At 50.8% G+C, this 18,132-nt stretch overlaps 1 protein-coding gene across 1 annotated transcript; it reads right to left on the bottom strand.

Moving 5' to 3' along the window:
- Positions 1 to 1,182: 1,182 nt before the first annotated feature.
- Slc25a23 (solute carrier family 25 member 23) lies at positions 1,183 to 17,946 on the bottom strand. The gene is made up of 11 exons (XM_035445649.1): positions 17,599 to 17,946; positions 16,092 to 16,218; positions 15,121 to 15,208; positions 13,255 to 13,366; positions 10,643 to 10,801; positions 10,405 to 10,557; positions 10,112 to 10,219; positions 9,506 to 9,673; positions 4,614 to 4,764; positions 2,965 to 3,145; positions 1,183 to 1,702 (listed from the first exon to the last, which is right to left on the bottom strand). Exons 1-11 carry the CDS (start codon positions 17,749 to 17,751, stop codon positions 1,549 to 1,551), a joined length of 1,554 nt encoding a protein of 517 aa, XP_035301540.1. The 5' UTR covers positions 17,752 to 17,946; the 3' UTR covers positions 1,183 to 1,548.
- Between the last annotated feature and the right edge of the window lie 186 nt (positions 17,947 to 18,132).

Here is an 18,132-nt window from a genome sequence, read left to right as displayed (position 1 = left end):
GAGACTAAAGGTGTGCACCACCACTACTTGGAATATTAAAAATTCTTTTTTTTTGATGGGGGTTGGAAATCAGCGAGACAGGATCTGATGTAGCCCAGGCTAACCTCAAACTTGCTATGTAGCCAGCCAGCAATGATTCTGAACTCCTGATCTTGTCTTCACCATTCCCAGTGCTGAGATGACAGGTGTGAGCCACCGTACCCAGATTCCAAGCCCCCTCTCTCTGCGAATGTGTGTGTGCTTTATGGAGCTGTTCAGATGGTTCAGTGGTTAAGAGTGCATACTGCTCTCACAAAGGACCTTGGTTTAGTTCACAGCACCCATGGTAGGTGGCTCAAAACCACTGCAACTCTAGCTGCAGGGAATCTGAGGCCTCTGGCTGTCTCACACACATATTAGATACACACAACACAAATCAAATCTTCAAAATGTATTATTTTGGTGTGCGTGTCTATTATGGTGCATGTGCAGAGCTCAGATGACAGCTCTGTGGACTCCACTCTCTCCTTCCACTTGCATGGGAGTCCCAGGGATCAGATTCAGGCAGTTAGGCTTGTACAGCAAGGGCCTCACTCAGCGTGTGTGCATGTAGGTGCAGCATCTTCAGAGGCCAGAAGGGGGTGTCGGATCCTGGAGTTGTTGTAGCTCCTGGTGATTGTGAGTCGCCATGTGGGTGTTGAGACTGCACCTCAGGTCCTCTCCAGGAGCAGTATGAGCTCCTGACAGTGAGCCATCTCTCCAGCCTGCTTGCTATTTATAAATGGAATGGAAACTGAGGCTCCAGTCTCTTGGAGAAGAGGAAAGAGGAGGGAGGGAGGGAGGGCAGAGGGAGGAAGTGAGAGAAGGCAGGCAGGCAGGGGGTAAGGTAAAGGGAAGAGAGGATAGAGGTAGGGGAGAGAGATAAATGAAGTAAGGAGAGAGGCGGGGGAGAGGGAGAGACCATGTCTCATCTCTCCTCCTTGGGCGTATGTCAATGCTGTTCCACACACCCCTTTCCATAACTTTTTTAAAAGTCACAAAACTGCAATAGGGTCAACCAAGGCGCTCGCCCCCAAGCCTGAACTCGGGGTTTGATCTTCAGGACCCACATGGTGGAAGGAGAGGGCAGACTCCCACAAGTTCTCCTTTGACTTGTCCCTCCCTCAAACAAACACATTTAATCAAAAAATAAAAAAGCAACAATGAAAGAGCTTAGAAAATTTATTCTCTTTTCCCTTGAAATGACACACACAGGCAGGGAGGTGGGACTTGGCATGGGCTGGATGGAGGGAGAGGTGGGAGCCATGGTAGGGTCCTCCTGCCCCTCAACATCCCAGTTCCCCTTTCACAGTCCTTTAGTGGGGTCCCCAAAGACTGGGGAGTCAAGCAGGGCACCCCAATTTTCCTAAGCTCAGAACCCAACATTGAAGTGTGGAGAGTATGGGAATGTGGTGGGGAGCCAAGGAACTTTGTTCTGTCTGGTAGAAAAATAGACCCCGAGTCAGTCTGGGGATGCTTAATTTTGCATACTGGATGCTGGGTTTCAGGAAGGATGCTGTGTCTTGGTCCTTAATTGTGACTTTCTGAGGCCCGAACAGGGCTGGCAGTGCTGGGATGCAGAAGGTCCCCTTGGCTGTGTCCCTTGGCTTCACCTGGCAGCTGCCCGCCATGAACAAGCAGACCAGACCCTTCCAGAGGGACCTGGGCTCTGGAAGTTACTAGCCTGGAAGGTGGGCAGGGGTGTGGAAGACATTGCAGAGTGGGAGGTGATTTGGGGGAGTGACTCCCCCTGGGTAGGGGAGGGGAGGTGTGTCCTAGCTAAGGGGAGAGCCAGCATTCAGATGGGGTGTGGTGTGGGGCATCCCATCCCTTACTGCCTGGTGGGGAGCCACTGGTCTGGGGTTCGAGCTTCCAGAAGGATCCCTGATAGTGTGGTTTCATGCAGTGGGAATCAGCTCCAGATTATCTGGGATGCCTGTGGGATCTGAGATGCTGCCACTGGGCTGTTGGGATCCAGACTTAGGGGCTGGTCTGAAAATTTGGGGTGCAGGAGCAAAGGGTTTGGAACCTGGTAGTGTCTGGGAGAGCTTAGCCTTCTATGGATGGTATCCATAGAAGGAGTTGAGGAAATCTGGGATCTGGGATTTAACAGTGGTAGCATCTCGGGTCCACCCTGGAGCTCACACACCTGTGGTTCCAGGAACCAGAATCTAGTGGGATGGGACTTGGGACTTGGGCTCCAGTGGTGTGAGACTGAGGGCAGTATTTAAAACGTAGACCCAGCAGTCAAGGCGGGAGGGTGTGGAACCCCAAGTCAAGGTAAATGAATTGTTTGGGGGTGAGGGATCTGGGATCCAGTGATCCAGGGACAGAGCCCCGGGATCTTGGCATTGCCCTGTCAGGACCCTGTGGCTGAGAGTTCTCGGCTTCTAGAATCCAGTGGCTGGACTATGAGGCAGGTTTGGGAATCTCAGGTCCAGTGTGGCATAAGGGTTTGGTGCCTCAAGGATCTGAGGTCTGGGCTATGGGGTCCATGGGTGTGTGCCCCCCCATGCTTGGGGCATTGGGACCATCTCTTGCTGCATAGAGAGGCCCAGCACACAGTAGTGGGGCAGGGAAAAGCAGGATCCAGTGCAGTTCTGGGGTGTAGATGAGCAGGACAAGGAACTTTGGGATGAGAGTTCAGGGCCAGGGTGTGTGGATAGTTCTGCATTTCAAGTGTCGGACTGCTGATGTGTGAGGTACAGCAGTTGGGGTCTGGGGGTCTGGTTGTGAAGTTGAGGATCCAGTGGCTGAAGGGTGGGGTACAATGGTTGGGAACAAGGCCAAGGACCTGGGACTTGAGTACTGGGATCTAGCGGCTCTGGGTGGGGGGTTAGGATCCACTGGTCAGGCCATTAGTCACCGGTGGTTGAGGACGTCAGCATGGGGGACGCCGTTGTGAAGATGAAGGAATCTTGGGGTGATAGGTTCCCAGTCCCTCACCTGGATGTGACCCCCAGAGCCTGCTTCATGTTCTCGTAGACCACGTAGGAGATGCTCACGGCTGGAATGACCTTCATGAAGTTGGGGGCAATGCCCCGGTAGAGGCCCCATACACCCTCCTGGGATAAGATGTGTCGAAGCAGACCCACCATGGAGACCTGTGGGCCACCTTCGATGGAGGCTGTTGGGGGGGGTTGAGAGCCTGGTAAGACCAGAACTCCCCCCCCCCCCATTTTTCCCTCTGTCTCCACCCCAGGGCTGGGCTAGGTGGCCATTTCAAAAGGAGGCAAGAAGGTGACAGAGGAACAGTGTGCCCTACCACAAGACTCTGGATGTCTGAGGACCTAGGAACTGTCAATCTTAGGGACCACATTTGGGGGTGAATGGAAATGGCAGGTGTGTGCATATGTGAGCGTGTGTCTGTGTGTGACAGTGTGTATGTACATCTGTGTGGGAGCATTATGTACAACTAGGTGTGTGGGAGTGCCTATGTGTGAATGTATGTGACAAGAGGAGGAAAAATCCCTTTCCCTAATGTTTATTTTCTCCTCTTTGGGGCTGACTTCTGCTCATCTTTCCCTCTTCCATCCCAAAGTCTGCTGTTTGGGGGAGCTGTCTGTGGTACCCCAGCCTAAGTTGGGTTCCTACCTCTCCTCTCCTCAAACCCTAAATCAACCCTCAACTGTGGAATGATTTATTAACCTTTCTCCCCTCAGGGATGAAGTTCATGCAAGTAGACAGCATCTGTCGCATCCTTGGATCATTTCTCCAGCAAAGATTAAGGAACACAAATACTGAGGTTCACAAAAACAGATTCAGGGAAAACAGAACAGGAAAATAACCCATAGGAGAAAAATACAGAGGAAAAAAAAAAAAACAACAGTGGGAAAGCTGAGGCAGGAGGATTGTCCTGAGTTCCAGACCAGCCTGGGACATAGCAATCCTCTGTCTTAAACTAAACGCAAGGGCTGGATCAATGCAATGTCTCAGGGGGAAAGAGAGCTTCCTGCTCTTCCAGAGGACCAGAGTTCAGTTTCTGGCACCCACACAAATGACCTCTTAGCTCCCAGGGAGTCTGATGGGTCTGTGTGGCTGTCTCAGTCACCCATACACATGCATGCACATGCACGGAAATAAAAAAAAATCTTAAAAAAAGCCACCTTGAAATAAAAACGAAACACAGTAACTAGTCCTTCAGGCTGGGTATAGAAGTGAACACCTTTAGGAGGCCAGTGGCAAATTTCTGTGAGTTCCAGGCCAGCCAGGGGTACACAGTTAGACCCTGTCCCATTAAATAAATAATAAGAAAGAAAGAATAACACTGTCCTTCCTTGACTTTGGCTTACTTCTATTCCCAGCATCCCTCACTCCCTTGTTTTCACCTAGCTTTGAATAGCAGCTCAGGTTACTGGCAGGCCCAGAAATGCCACAGTGTTGTCTGCAGTACTTTCCTGAAGCTGATGCCACTGAACTCTCAGGTGAAAGAGCCCCTCTTTAGCATCACTCATGGGTAAACTGAAGCCCAGACAAGAAGAAAGATTTACGGAGGCCACCCAAACCCATAGACTCTACCTACGTGGACTTAGATGACATCAGGTGGAACCCAAATGGCAGGCTTTCCTACCCCAGCTCCTGCCCAGGCCTCTCACCTTGGGCCTGCATTCGGGTCCGGACCAGTGCCAGAGGGTAACTGGCAATCTGGCCACAGGTGCTGGAGATGGTGCCGCAGGCCAGGAGCACAAGAATGCCTGGATTTGCTGATTCGCGGCTGTACTGCTGGAGCCAGTGATTCTTCAGGGTCTGGAAGAGAAAGGAGCAGGTGGGTTCAATGTTGCAAACGGGAAGACCTTGGTGTCAAAGACCTTGTTTCTAGCTCTATATACCATGGTTGCCGGCACTAAATAAGGTGATTCAGCTTGCCTTCTCCACTGGGTCAGTGCCAGGTTAGGACTGGGGAATTCTAGGCCGGGCTCTACCCCTGATCACACCCCCAATCCTTCACTGGGGAACTCTAGGCAGGACTCCATCCCGACCATGCCCTAAGCCCCTCACTGGGGTATTTTTTAAAAATTATTTACTTTTATTTTATATACATTGGTATTTTGCCTGCGTGACTGTCTGTCTGAAGGTGTCAGATCCCCTGAAATAGGAGTTACAGACAGTTGCGAGCTGCCATGCTGGAATTTAACCTGGATCTTCTGAAAGAGAAGCAGTGCTCTTAACCATTGCTGGGGAATTCTAATGGCCACTACTTGAGCTACATCCCTTGCCCTTAAAGCTTTTTCATTTGGGACAGGAGCTTCATCTGTAGTCCATACTGACTTTGAAGTTGTCATCTTCTCAGCCACCTCAGACCTGTATGGCAGGCTTGTGCTACCCAGCCTGGCTTCTGTGAGCAGTTTCCTATATCGCTTCCCATTTGCCTGCTACACTGTGCACCCCATTCCTGGGACCTCACCACAGTGACACTGCACATTGGGAAGGACTGTGCATCCAGGATTGAGGATTGTTTTGGCTTTCTGGTTTTTTGTTTTTTGTTTTTCTTTTTTTTTGAGACAGGGTTTCTCTGTGTAACATTCCAGGCTGGCCTGGAACTCACTTGGTGGACCAGGCTGGCCTGGAACTCACAAAGATCCACCTGTCTGTGCCTTCCCAGCGTTGGGATCAAAGGCATGTGCCACTACTTACTGCCTGGTTCTGTTTTTGTTTGTTTGTTTTTTTGAGACAGGTTTTCTCTGTGTAGTCCTGGCTGTTCTAGAACTCACTCTATAAACCAGAGTGGCCTTGAGCTCAGAGAATCCCCTGTCTCTCTGCCTTCTGAGTGCTGGGATTAAAGGTGTGTGCCACCACCACCCAGCTTCATTTTGGGTTTTTTCTTTTAAACCTTTTTTTTTTTTTTTAAGATTTTATTTATTTATTTTGTATACAGTCTTCTGCCTGCATGCCAGCAGAGGGCACCTGATCTCATTCAAAGTGGTTGTGAGCCACCATGTAGTTGCCAGGAATTGAACTCAGGACCTCTGGAAGAACAGTCAGTGCTCTTAACCGCTGAGCCATCTCTCCAGTCCTCATTTTGGGTTTTTTAAATTTTATTTTTGTTTTGTATGCATCGATGTTTTGCCTTCAAAACATGTCTGGGTGAGAGTGTTGGGTCCCCTATGGGGGCTAGAAGAAGGCATCTGATCCCCTGGGACTGGAGTTACAGATGATTGGGAACCACTATGCCGGTGCTGAAAATATAAGCTCAATGAGTTATTAAGAGCTGTTACAGGCGTTGGTGGCACACGCCTTTAGTCCCTGCACTCGGGAGGCAGAGGCAGGAGGATCTCTGTGAGTTCGAGGCCAGCCTGGTCTACAAAGCTACACAGAGAAACCCTGTTTCAAAACACAAAACAAAAAAAGAGCTGTTACAGGCTAGTAAGATGGCTCAGTGGATAAAGGTACTTGCAACCCAGCCTGATGATGAAGCACATGGACACACACAGAGAAATATAAATGTAAAATAAAGAGCTGTTCTGGGCTAGGGAGATGGTTCAGTTGGCAAACTTCTTGCCATGAAAGCAAGGCAGCAGCCTGGCGTTGGTGGCACACGCCTTTAATCCCAGCACTCGGGAGGCAGAGGCAGGTGGATCTCTGTGAGTTCGAGGCCAGCCTGGTCCAAGTGAGTTCCAGGACAGCCAGGAATGTTACACAGAGAAACCCTGTCTCAAAAAAAAAAAAGAAAGAAAGAAAGAAAGAAAGACAGACAGAAAGAAAGCATGGCAGCCTGAGTTTGATCCCTACTACCCATGTCAAGGGTCAGGCATGGTTGTATATGCCTGTAACCATACTGTTGGGGAGAGGCAGAGATATTTGGGCTCACTGGTGAACCTCACTAGCCTCCTGGATGAGCCCCCAGGTCCCAGGAAGAGATCCCATTCAAAATATACGGTGGACAGTACCAGAAAAATGACATCTGAGGTTGTCTTTTGGCCCTCACATATACACTCTCACACACATACACCACACACACCACACACACCACACACACACACACACACACACAGAGAGAGAGAGAGAGAGAGAGAGAGAGAGAGAGAGAGAGAGAGAAGAGAGAGAGAGAGAGATTGTGGTACCTGCCTTGTAATGTTAGTACTCAGGAGGCTGAGGCAGGGGGATTGCCATGAGTTCAGAACAACATGGGATGCATAGTAAGCCCCATCTTTAAAACAAAGAGAGCTGCATTTCAGTCAGTAGAACACTGACCTAACACACACGAAGCCCTGGGTTCCAACCAGCACTGCATTAACTTGGCCTGGTAGTGTAGACCTGCCATCCTTGCATTCAGGGGTAGAGTCAGGAGGGTCAGAAGTTCAAGCACTACCTAGCAAGTTTGAGGCCAACAAAGGCTACATAAGACCCTGTCTTAAGGAAAAAGGAAAAGAAAGGGGAGACTGGAGAGATAGTCCAGTGGTGAAGAGTACTGGCTACTCTTGCAGAGGATCCAGCTGTTTTATTTTGTTTTTTTTGAGACAGGATTTCTCTGTGGCTTTGGAGGTTGTCCTGGAACTAGCTCTTGTAGACCTGGCTGGTCACGAACTCACAGAGATCCGCCTGCCTCTGCCTCCCTAGTGCTGGGACTAAAAGCCTGTGCCACCAATGCCTAGCTTGGATCCAGTTTTAATATCCAGCACACACACAGTTACAGGTGATCTGTCGCCCTCTTCTGGCTTCCATGTGTACCACATGCAGTGTGCAGGCAGGCAAACACTCACATAATAAAATTTGAAAATAACAAATAATTGAAAAATAATGGAAGGCAGGCAGGAAAGAAGGAAGAGAATGTGCTGTTCTTTAGGGCAGACTAGAACCTACACATGCTTTGGGGATGATGGGCATCTGAGGCTTGTTTTGTGCCGTGTTTGTGTTCTTAAAAGCTGAGGTGCCCCAATTTCTACAAAGCTAAACCTTCTATAACTCCAAGAAGGCAAGAATGAACCCCCAGATTTCATCTTCAGCACCCTAGGGGGGAAATTGTTCTACTATTATTATTGTTTTGAGAAAGGACCTCACTTTGTGACCCAGGCTGACCTCCTGCCTCTGCCTCCTAACCCATGGGATTAAAGGTATGCACCACCAGGCCATGTTGTTGTGGTAATCCTCCTGCACCAGCATTCATAGTGTTGTATGGCAAGTACCAGTCTCCATGCCTAGCTAAAAGTGGCCTTTTTAAATTTTTGAAAAGATTTATTTATTTTTTTATTTATGTGTGCATGTGTGTGCCTGTATGAGTGTGTGTGCACCACAAGAGTGCAGTGCTTTTGGAGACCAGAAGAGGGAGTTGGATTCCCTGTAGCTGGATTTATAGGGCACTCTTAGACCTGATGAGGGTGTTGGGAACTGAACTCAGGACCTCTGCCAAAGTGGCAAACACTCTTTTTTTTCCCCTTGTTTTTTCTTTTAATAATTTATTTTTATTTTATGTGCACTGATGTTTTGCCTGCGTATATGTCTGTGTGAGGATGCCAGATCTGCTGGACCTGGAGTTACAGACAGCTGTGAGCTGCCATATGGGTGCTGGGAATTGAACTTGGGTCCTCTGGAAGAGCAGCCAGTAGTCTTAACCACTGAGCCATTTCTTCAGCCCCTCCTTTTTTTCTTTTTTGGTTGCTTTGGAGCCTGTCTTGGAACTTGCTCTGTAGACCAGGTTGGCCTTGAACTCACAGAGATCTGCCTGCTTCTGCCTTCCGGGTGCTGGGATTAAAGGCATGTGACAATCAATGCCCGTGCAGCAAACCTTCTTAATGGCTGAGCCATCTCTTTAGCCCTGTTTTCCTATTTGATTGTTGTTGGTTTCTTTTAATTATTGTTCTTATTTTTCTTTCTTTTTTAATAATTTATTTATTTTTATTTTATGTGTATTGGTGTTTTGTTTGCATGTATGTCTTGGAGTTACAGACAATTGTTAGCTGCCATATGTGTGCTGGGAATTGAACCCTGGGTACTCTGGAAGAGCAACTGATACTCTTAACCACTGAGCCATCACTCCAGACCCCTCCCCTCTCTCTCTTTTTTTTTAAGACAGGGTTTCTCTGTGTAGCCCTGGCTGTCCTGGAACTAACTCTGTAGACAGGGTTGGCCTCGAACACACAGAGATCTGCTTTCTTCTGCCACCTGAGTGTTGGGTTTAAAGGCGTGAGCCACCAGGCCCAGCTTAAATTTTGTTTTTCAAGACAGGGTCTTTTCACATAACTAGGCTGTCTTGAAACTGACTATGTAGTTCAGGACAGCCTTGAACTCCAGACCCTCCTACCTCAGCCCTCCGAGTCCCAGGGTGGCAGGTGTTGGCCACCATGTGGACTGGAAACAAGGTTTTCACATTGTTGAGAGATAGAAGGTAGTTATGATGTCTGAACGGACTCTCCAGGGTTCCAAGGCCCACCACAATTTTCAAGTTCACGATTGTCCTTCTTAGTCTACTAGATTAGCAAGGGGTGTCCTAGGCCAGATCCCAGAATGAGGGAGGGAGGGCAGGCGGGCGGGCTGGTAGTTACCCACAGACCTCGTAGACGGCTAGGTCAATTCCAGCATAGGGGATGATGCCCAGCACGTTAGGCAGGTAGCCACGGTAGAAGGCGCGAGGCCCTTCACGCTCCAGGATCCGCCTTGCACAGTCCAGGAGCCCCTTGTACTGGCCGGTTCTGCGCAGAGTCAGCCTTGTCTTCAGTACCTGGGTGAGAACTCTGTCAAGCCCTTGAAAAACTGCTTCCAAAAATTATCATACCCAGGAGTGGCGCCCCCTAGATGTGGCTACTCCTGAAAGCAGATGTCTTGAGGACTTAGCTGGGGTTGAGTAGGTAGACTGCCCACTTATGTAAACAAAGGCAAGGTTTCCATCCCCAGCACCACAGAAACTAGGTGTGGTGGCTCATATCTGCCATCCTCGCACTTGGCAGGCATAAATGGCCGGTTACTATGACTATCAAGTCCCTAGAAGTTGTATCTCAAATTGAGATACCCAGACAACCTAGACAGGAAACGGCTCCTGGCCCCAAGTCAGGTAGTTAGGGTTACAGTTAGCTCCACACGCAGTGCAGAGTGGGGAATGAAGCAGTACGGCAGGCCCCTCCCTCCCATGCTGGACCTTCCTGGGTCCCTTCCTTCTCACCTCCATGGGGTATATGATGGTTTGAGCTGTGGCCCCAGCCAGGGAGCCAGCCACGAAGCGCTCCTGAACGTGCAGTGTTTCTTGCTGCCCCCGGATGGCCCGTTTGATCTGAGGGTGGAACATGGGGTGGTGTGGGTGCATAGGAACCTTGGGGATTATTGAGCTATCCATGCATTCCACTGTTCTCCAGCTGGCACGGAACTGGCCAGTAGGGGGCGTGATAAGCCAACCCCTTGAGCCCTTGTATTTAGTTTCTGCTTCCCAAGGCTGAATGCACTCTCTCCTGGACCTACCTGTTCGTAAGCCATGAACTTGATGGCCGACTCAGGGGCGATCTTGAGCACATTGATGCCATTGCCTCGCCAGAGGGACAAGATGCCCCCTTCTTGAACCATGTTCCGCAGGCCCCCTAGGATGTTGAGCCGGTTGGACTTGGAGGCATGGACCTGAGTGGGGAGAGAAGTTGGCCTTGCGATGCCCTCCTAGGTCTGGGACCTAGATAATGTGGTGAGTCCCTTTAGGTCCTCTCACCTGCATGAAGACCTTGAGACGGTCCAGAGGAGCCGTGCCTGTCCGTGACACAGCACCTGCCACTGCGCCAGCTACCAGCTGCTTCCACCACATGCCTGTAAGTTTTTCCTGCTTGGAGAACTCATCCGGCACCGTCAGGCATTCGCCAATGTCCAGGACCTGAGGATGGGGGCTGCAGGTGTCATGTCCCAGTGGAGGTGAGGGGATGTACCTGGGTCCTAAGTGGGGAAGACTACTCTATGAAATACAGAACACCCCAGAGTCCACCAAAGGACCTTTGGAGAGCCCAACAGACGCCTTTGGATCCCACCATGTGCCATCCAATCAGCAATTCCTCTTAGATATCCTAGAATTCCTCTGGGAGATCTACAGAGTTCCGCTAAAGCAGTGGTTCCTAACCTTCCTAATGCTGCGACCTTTTAATAAAGTTCCTCATGTTGTGGTGACCCCCAACTATAAAGTTATTTTTGTTGCTACTTCCTAACTGTAATTTTGTTACTGTTATGAATTGCAACTAATTATCTGTGTTTTCTGAATGGCCTTAGGCTACCACTGTGAAAGGGTCTATCGGTCCCAAAGGGGTGTGGCCCACGAGTTGAGAACCACTGCTAAAGGATCCATTAAGTCCCCCAAATAATAATTCAGTCCACTGAGACCCACAAAAGAGTCCACCCAGGGGTCTATGAGAGGGCTCATTAGATCAAGGTATGTGTAGCCAAGTCTGAAGACTTGAGTTCAATATCTGGGACCCATAAGATTGAAGGAGAAAGCAGACTTCCCCAGGTTGTCTTCTTATCTTCACACATGAGCCCCCTGGCACAAAATAAGTAATTGTTAAAAAAAAAGAATCCACTGACTCTCAAGAAAGGGGCCACTAGCAAGGCAGTGGTGGCATATGCCTTTAGTCCCAGCACTCGAGAAGCAGAGGCAAGTGGATCTCTGTGATCTACAGAGTGAGTTTCAGGACAGCCATGGGTACACAGAGAAACTCTGTCTTGAAAAACAAAACAAAAAAAAAAAAAGAAAAGAAAAAGAAAGGGGGCGGGCGTTGGTGGCACACGCCTTTAATCCCAGCACTTGGGAGGCAGAGGCAGGCGGATCTCTGTGAATTCAAGGCCAGCCTGGTCTCCAGAGCGAGTGCCAGGATAGGCTCCAAAGCTACACAGAGAAACCCTGTCTCGAAAAAACCAAAAAAAAAAAAAAAAAAAAAAAAAAAAGAAAGGGGCCACTGAAATTCACCTGGGGATGCCCTGATCTCACCAAAGGAGCTACTGATTCTTACCAAAAGATCCAGTGAGTCCCACCAAAGAATCTACTGAATCCTACTGATAAATCTATCAGATCCTACCATAGGATCCACTGATCCCACCAAAAGATTCACTGGATCCTGTCAAAGGATCTGCTCTCACAGTCATCATGGGGAGGCCTCTCCTAGAAGTGTTCCCATAAGCACTCCTTACCTTGAGAGTCCTCCTCTAGGAGTCCTCCCCCAAGAGTCTTTCCCCAGGATTCCTTCCCCAAGAGTCTTTACCAAAAAATTTCCCTAGAAGTCCTTTCCAAGGAGTCCTCCCTGAGGAATGCTCCACCTCTTAGAGTCCAGCCACAGGCTTCCCAAACTGTGTATCTTTGGGGGTGGATATCTCTGGATCTCCCAAGAGGATTGCAGTATGCAGTATGATGTCTCAGACTGACATCATTACCCTGATGTCATTTTAAGGCAGCGATTACCTTGGCCTAGTAGCCATGGCAACGAACTGAGCAGAGCAATCTGGTGATAACTGGGTCTATGACAATGGAACTATTGCACCCCCTAGTATGGAGGGCACAGTCACAGGACCTCCCAGGAAGTCCACTCACTGTCCCACCTCAGCTGCAAGGAATCCTGGGTATCCCTAACTATATAGGAAGCAGAAGGCTAATTGAAAGACTCCATGGTATAGCTTCCATGGGGTCACCGTCCATCATGGGGTGGGACTCAGCAGTGGTGCAGCTGTTTGGGAGTCACCCGGGTCCTGTATGTGACCCTGTGCTCTGCAATGAAGCTCAAGAAACCCATGAGCCTACCAAATCAGACCTTGGTTGAATCCTTCCTTTGATCTGTTGTCACCCTACCTGGGGTGAAAAAATAGATGCTTGTCTACATCTCCCCAGGACAAGCAAATGCGATGAGGATCCTGTTAGATCCCACAGATGGATCCCACACCCACAGATCCTTGGTGATCCCCATTTTGGTGCAAGAGCTGGTCTCCCTCCCCACACCCAGTGGACTCCTCTGGATCCTCCTGCACAGTGTCTGCCTGCTACGTCTTCCCCCCTCAGGTGCAGGCGACGAGCACCGGCAGCTGGCCATTGTGTGGATCCATCGTGGGAACATCACTGGGTGGATTTTTCTTCCCCCAAATCTGCCAAATTCCTACCAACTGCCCCTGGAGTCTGAGCAAGAACAAAGGGCTCTGAGAAGATAACAGAGGAGTCCATTAGGGTCATCAGGCTCCGGATTAGGGTCATGAGTCCCCAGATGCTGATGATACCTCTAGCGTCCTGGCCCAGTCCTTATGAGTCCCAGGGAAGCTGGAGCTAACCTCCACCCCTATAGACAGCCTCCAACTTACCGTAGAATGCTTCCAGAAATACAGGACATCCTCCACATTCTCCAGAGAGTGCAGCAGAAAATGGTCTCGCCATTCCTGCCAATCAATGGTCATGGTGCCATCGCGGTCCATGCTAGAAATGGGGTGGGCACAGGCTCAGTGCCTGGGCTGGCGAGTGTGGGTGCTGCTAGTCTTCATGGATTTGGGGAGCACAGAGTGCATTGCCTCTCACTGGTTTACTTGTTTGAAATGGGGTCCAGGCTGGCATGGACTTTACAGTAATCCTCCTGCCTGAGTACCTGAGGCTAGGAACAATACTCCATGCTTACATTTTTTTTTATACAGGGTCTTATCAGTCTGGCCTTAAACTTCTGGAAATCCTTCTGCCTTAGCTTTTTGAGTGCTGATATGACAGCCATGTGCCACCTGGCTAAAGAGTTTTTTAAAACCTTTTTTGTTTGTTTGTTTTTGAGACAGGGTTTCTCTGTGTAGCTTTGTAGACCAGGCTGCTCTCCAACTCACAGAGATCCGTCTGCCTCTGCCTCCTGAGTGCTGGGATTAAAGGCGTGTGCCACCACCGCCCAGCTAAGAGTTTTAAAACTTAAAAAAAAAAAAAAAGCCGGGAGGCAGAGGCAGGCGGATCTCTGTGAGTTCGAGGCCAGCCTGGTCTCCAGAGCGAGTGCCAGGATAGGCTCCAAAGCTACACAGAGAAACCCTGTTTTGAAGAAACAAACAACAACCAAAAAAAAATCTTTAAAAAAATTATTTATTTTAAATTGTGTGTGTGTGTGTGTGTGTGTGTGTGTGTGTGTGTGTGTGTGTGTGTCCTGAAGCATAGTTGCAGGTGGTTGTGAGTCACCTGACTTGGGTGCTGGGAATCAAACTCTGCTAGAAGAATAATTCATATTCTTAACTACTGAGCCATCCATTTCTCCAGCCAGCCCTGTTTCATTGAGTCAGACTTTTACACAATAGACTAGGCTGGCTTGGATCTCATAGCAATCCTGTCTCATATGCCTTAATGCTGGATGGTAGGACTATACTTCTGTGTCTGACCTAAAAATTTATTTATTTTAATTTTTTAAATATGCATTGGTGTTTTGCCTGCATGTATGTTTGTGTGAGGGTGTCCTGGAACTGGAGCTACATACAGCTGTGAGCCATTGTGTGGGTGCTGGGAATTGAACCTAGGTCCTCCAGAAGAGAAGTCATTGCTCTTAACCACTGAGCCATCTTTCCAGCCCCTTATGTAACTTTTAAAAACACATTTATTGTGTGTGTGCATGCACACACAAGCACACGTGTGGGGTGTGTATGTGCGAGTGTGTGCTCACATGTACCATGGCTTGCATGTAGACGTCAAGAACAACTTGCTGGGTTGATTCTCTCCTTCCCCCACGTGGGTACTGGGGATCCAACTATTCCCAGCAAGCTTGAGGGGCAAGCACCCTTGCCCTTGAGGGGCAAGCACTGAGCCATCTTGCCAGCTCCACATGCATGACTTTTTGGGAGTATTTTTAAGGGAAGTCTCATTCTGAAGTCTAAGTTGGCCTCAGACTCACGGCAATCCTCCTTCTTTGGCCTCTTAAGTGCTGGGATGACAGGTTCAGGCCCCAGGTATGATCTAATCACACTGACTGGCTGGCTTGCCTGTGTAAATCCTTCAGACCAACCCTATGTGGGTAGCTGTAGTACCTACCAGCCCTTTTCAGGACTAGACAGGGACTTCAGTCCAGTGGCCTAAGACCTGTTTGACTCCAAAGTCCAACTTCTCATCTCTGCCCTGCAACCAGGTCTGGGGTTCAGAGGACAGAACTGTCTGGCAGGGTAGGCATGGGGGTGGGGGTGCTGATGGGTCTCCAAGGGCCTGAAACTCCAGTAACTCACCTGTGTAGGATTTTCTCTGCCTGCTCCAGAGAGATGGAGATGCCCAGTGCTCGGAAGCTCTGCTGAATCTCGGAGACATCGATGTGACCTGGGAAGGGGTACCCCAAAGACTGGACCAGGGGGATCCAGAAGCCCGTGTGTGTGTGTGTGTGTGTGTGTGTGTGTGTGTGTGTGTGTGTGTGTGTGTAGGTCAGAGGTCAATGGTTGTGTTTTCCTCAGTCTCTCTTCATATTCCTTTTGAGACAAGGTCTCTCACCGAATCTGGAGTTCACTGACTCAGCTAGGCCAGCTTGACAGTGAGCCCCAAGATCCTCCTGTCTCTGCCTCACCAGTGCTGGGGTCACAGGTGGGCACCACCCCACCCTGCTTAATTTGGGTGCTGGGGATTGAACCCACGTCCCTGTGTTTGCACAGTAGGCACTTTACTGACTGAATCAGCCCCTCAGCCTTGGGGGAGGGGCTTTTACACAGGTTGGGGGAGGGGCTTTTACACTTCTCAGAGTTGGAACTGGGCAGTAAGTATTGCAGAGTCCTCCATTATCAGGAGTGAATGAGTTCAGGGGTGATTACAGAGGTCCTTATACTAGAAGAGACTAAAGCAATATTTGCTTATTTATTCATTTTTCAGTTCCCCCCTCCCCAACACAGGCTCTAGGGATTGAATTCAGGACCTTGTGGTTTGGTGGCAAGCACTTTACCCCCTGAGCCATCTCTCCAACCTTAAGGATACTAGGTGACACTTGGTCAAGGATCATAGCTGGAGTCCCTGGAGCTATGATACTGTCCAAAAAGAAACATCTGAGGGCAGAGACAGGGAACAGGAGGTGGGATGGACCAGTTTGGGCTCAGATCACCTAGTTGGGGCTGAGAACTCCAGAAATAGCCCATGAGTCAGAAGCAGCCCTCCCCTTTTCCCGAGCACTTCGGGTTCTAACCCATCTGCCCATCCCCCAGTCTGGAGCCCATCTCACCATCCTGGTTCCGGTCAAGACTGTGAAACATGAGCAGAAGGCGCTGCTCACGTTCCTGCAGGTAGCGGGTGAATTCCTCCAGGCTGAGGCCACCATCTGGATCAGTGTCCCTCTCAGAGGAGATGCCCTAGAAGAGAAAAAGGGGGACACAGGGACTCAGCAGACTGCGTGTGTGTGTGTGTGTGTGTGTGTGTGTGTGTGTGTGTGTGTGTGTGTGTGTGCGCGCGCGCGCGCGCGCGTGCTCGCGTGCACACATGCGCTCGTGAGGCCACCTGTGTTACAATATGCCTCATGCCTCAGGAACCCGAAGCCCGAGTACCTCAAAGAAGGGAGACAGGGGCCATCACCCCTGCCCCTCATTCAACCCACTTTTCAGCAAGATATCCCAAGCCACAGTAAGTGTTTGCTTGCTGCCCAGTTTTCCTGGTAGGCAGACTGAGACGTCTCCAAGTCACAGAAGTGGTTCAAGGTCATAGAACTGCCAAATGGCAACTTGGGGCATACTTTTGTTTTTAGACAGGGTCTCTCTCACATAGCCCAGGCTAGCCTCATTCTCTCCATATTAGAGAATGACCTTGAACTCTGATTCTCCTGCACCAGCTCGCCTCCTAGACCTGCCCACATAGCTTTTTCTTATAAAGCCTGTCTCCTTGGCAGTCTTGGGGTGGGGGTGGGGTGTCCTGTTAGAAACAGTCCTGATTCATACAGGGCCCAACAGATCAAAGCCAATAGCCATGGAGCCTCTATATTCCCATTGGAAAAGGGAGACCTTAGAATCAAGGTCAACAAGGATGCAACAGGTCTGTTTTAGGGACATCCAGGGGCTCAGGTGTGAGGGGCACCTGTGACACACGGAGGAAGGGCCCGTTCCTGCCTCTCTCTGTCTCTCACGGCCACCTCCCATACCTGGGCTGGAACCTAGGACCTTTGCAAATGCTAGGAAAGTGCTTTACCACTGAGCTGCACCCAAGTTCCTTCGTAGGTAGGTCGGACCCCAGTGGAGGCAGACGGGACTGAATCTCTGGCTGGAACAACCTGGGGCCACCAGCCAGGTCCCGGAAAGCGCCGGCGGGAAATGTAAATAGGAGACTAGGGTAGCTGGCTGGGGGCTCAGTGGGTGCCCCAGCAGGTTGGGGAAGTTGTGTTCACTGAAGGTGGAGCGGGTCACCCTTCGGATCGTGCGGAGAGCAGCGGAGGGTGTGTCTCCGTGCAGTGGACTGGGAAGCCTCCCGGCTCTACGGTCCATTCTCCAGCAGATACCCCACAGCCCTGGGGTGGGGGGGTGTCACTGGGTCCTGGCAGCCGCAGGCACTGCAGGCCCGGGGCCTTGACAGTTTTGTCACGAGGCGTCGTTAGGCCAGATGCGTGTGGGCAGGGGGAAGGGAGGTGACAGAGGTGGTGGGTCCAGCCAGCCAACAGGTAGCGTGGGGCAGCTGCAGCCGCAGCATTCAGGGGCATGGGTTCTGGCTCGGGCGGGCCCTGCAGCGGTGGTCGCTGCCCGTGATACCTGCTGTGCACGGTCGGGATCGCCCCCTCCCAGCCTGGCCAGCCCTTGGCGCAACTCGTGCACGTCCACGCGGCCGTCCTTGTTGCTGTCCAGCTCCTCGAACAGGCGACCCCAGCGCTGTCGCCGCTCGGCGTCGGCGGAGCCCCCCCGCATGGCGTTCGCCCGGGGGGGAGGGGAGGCCCCGCAGCGACGGCCTCGACGGGGGCTTTACGGCTCCCCCTCCCCCCCGGGGTCCCCGCAGGGCCAGCTCCCGCGACCACCCGCACCGCAGCCTCTGCGCTGCGGGGCCGAGCTCCGGCACTTGCTGGAAGTGATAAATTCTAGTCGTCCCCGCCCGCGCCAGAACTTGCGTCTCCTCCTCCGACCCGCATTACGGGGGGAGGGGGGGACGGGGGCGGAGCAGGGGGCGTGGGGAAGAATTCTAGGAGGTTCGGGTATTGCATATCTGACAGCGCCTGCATTCCTGGGACTGTAGGAAAAGCAATCGTCTTGTTGTTCTGCTTGCCTCAGTTTACCCCTTGTCCTTAAATGGTT

The sequence above is a fragment of the Cricetulus griseus genome, chromosome 5 (genome assembly GCF_003668045.3).
Source record: "Cricetulus griseus strain 17A/GY chromosome 5, alternate assembly CriGri-PICRH-1.0, whole genome shotgun sequence".
Classification (NCBI taxonomy): Eukaryota; Metazoa; Chordata; class Mammalia; order Rodentia; family Cricetidae; genus Cricetulus; species Cricetulus griseus.
The sequence above is the reverse complement of the archived record's forward strand: the minus strand, read 5'-3'. Positions and strand labels throughout refer to the sequence as shown.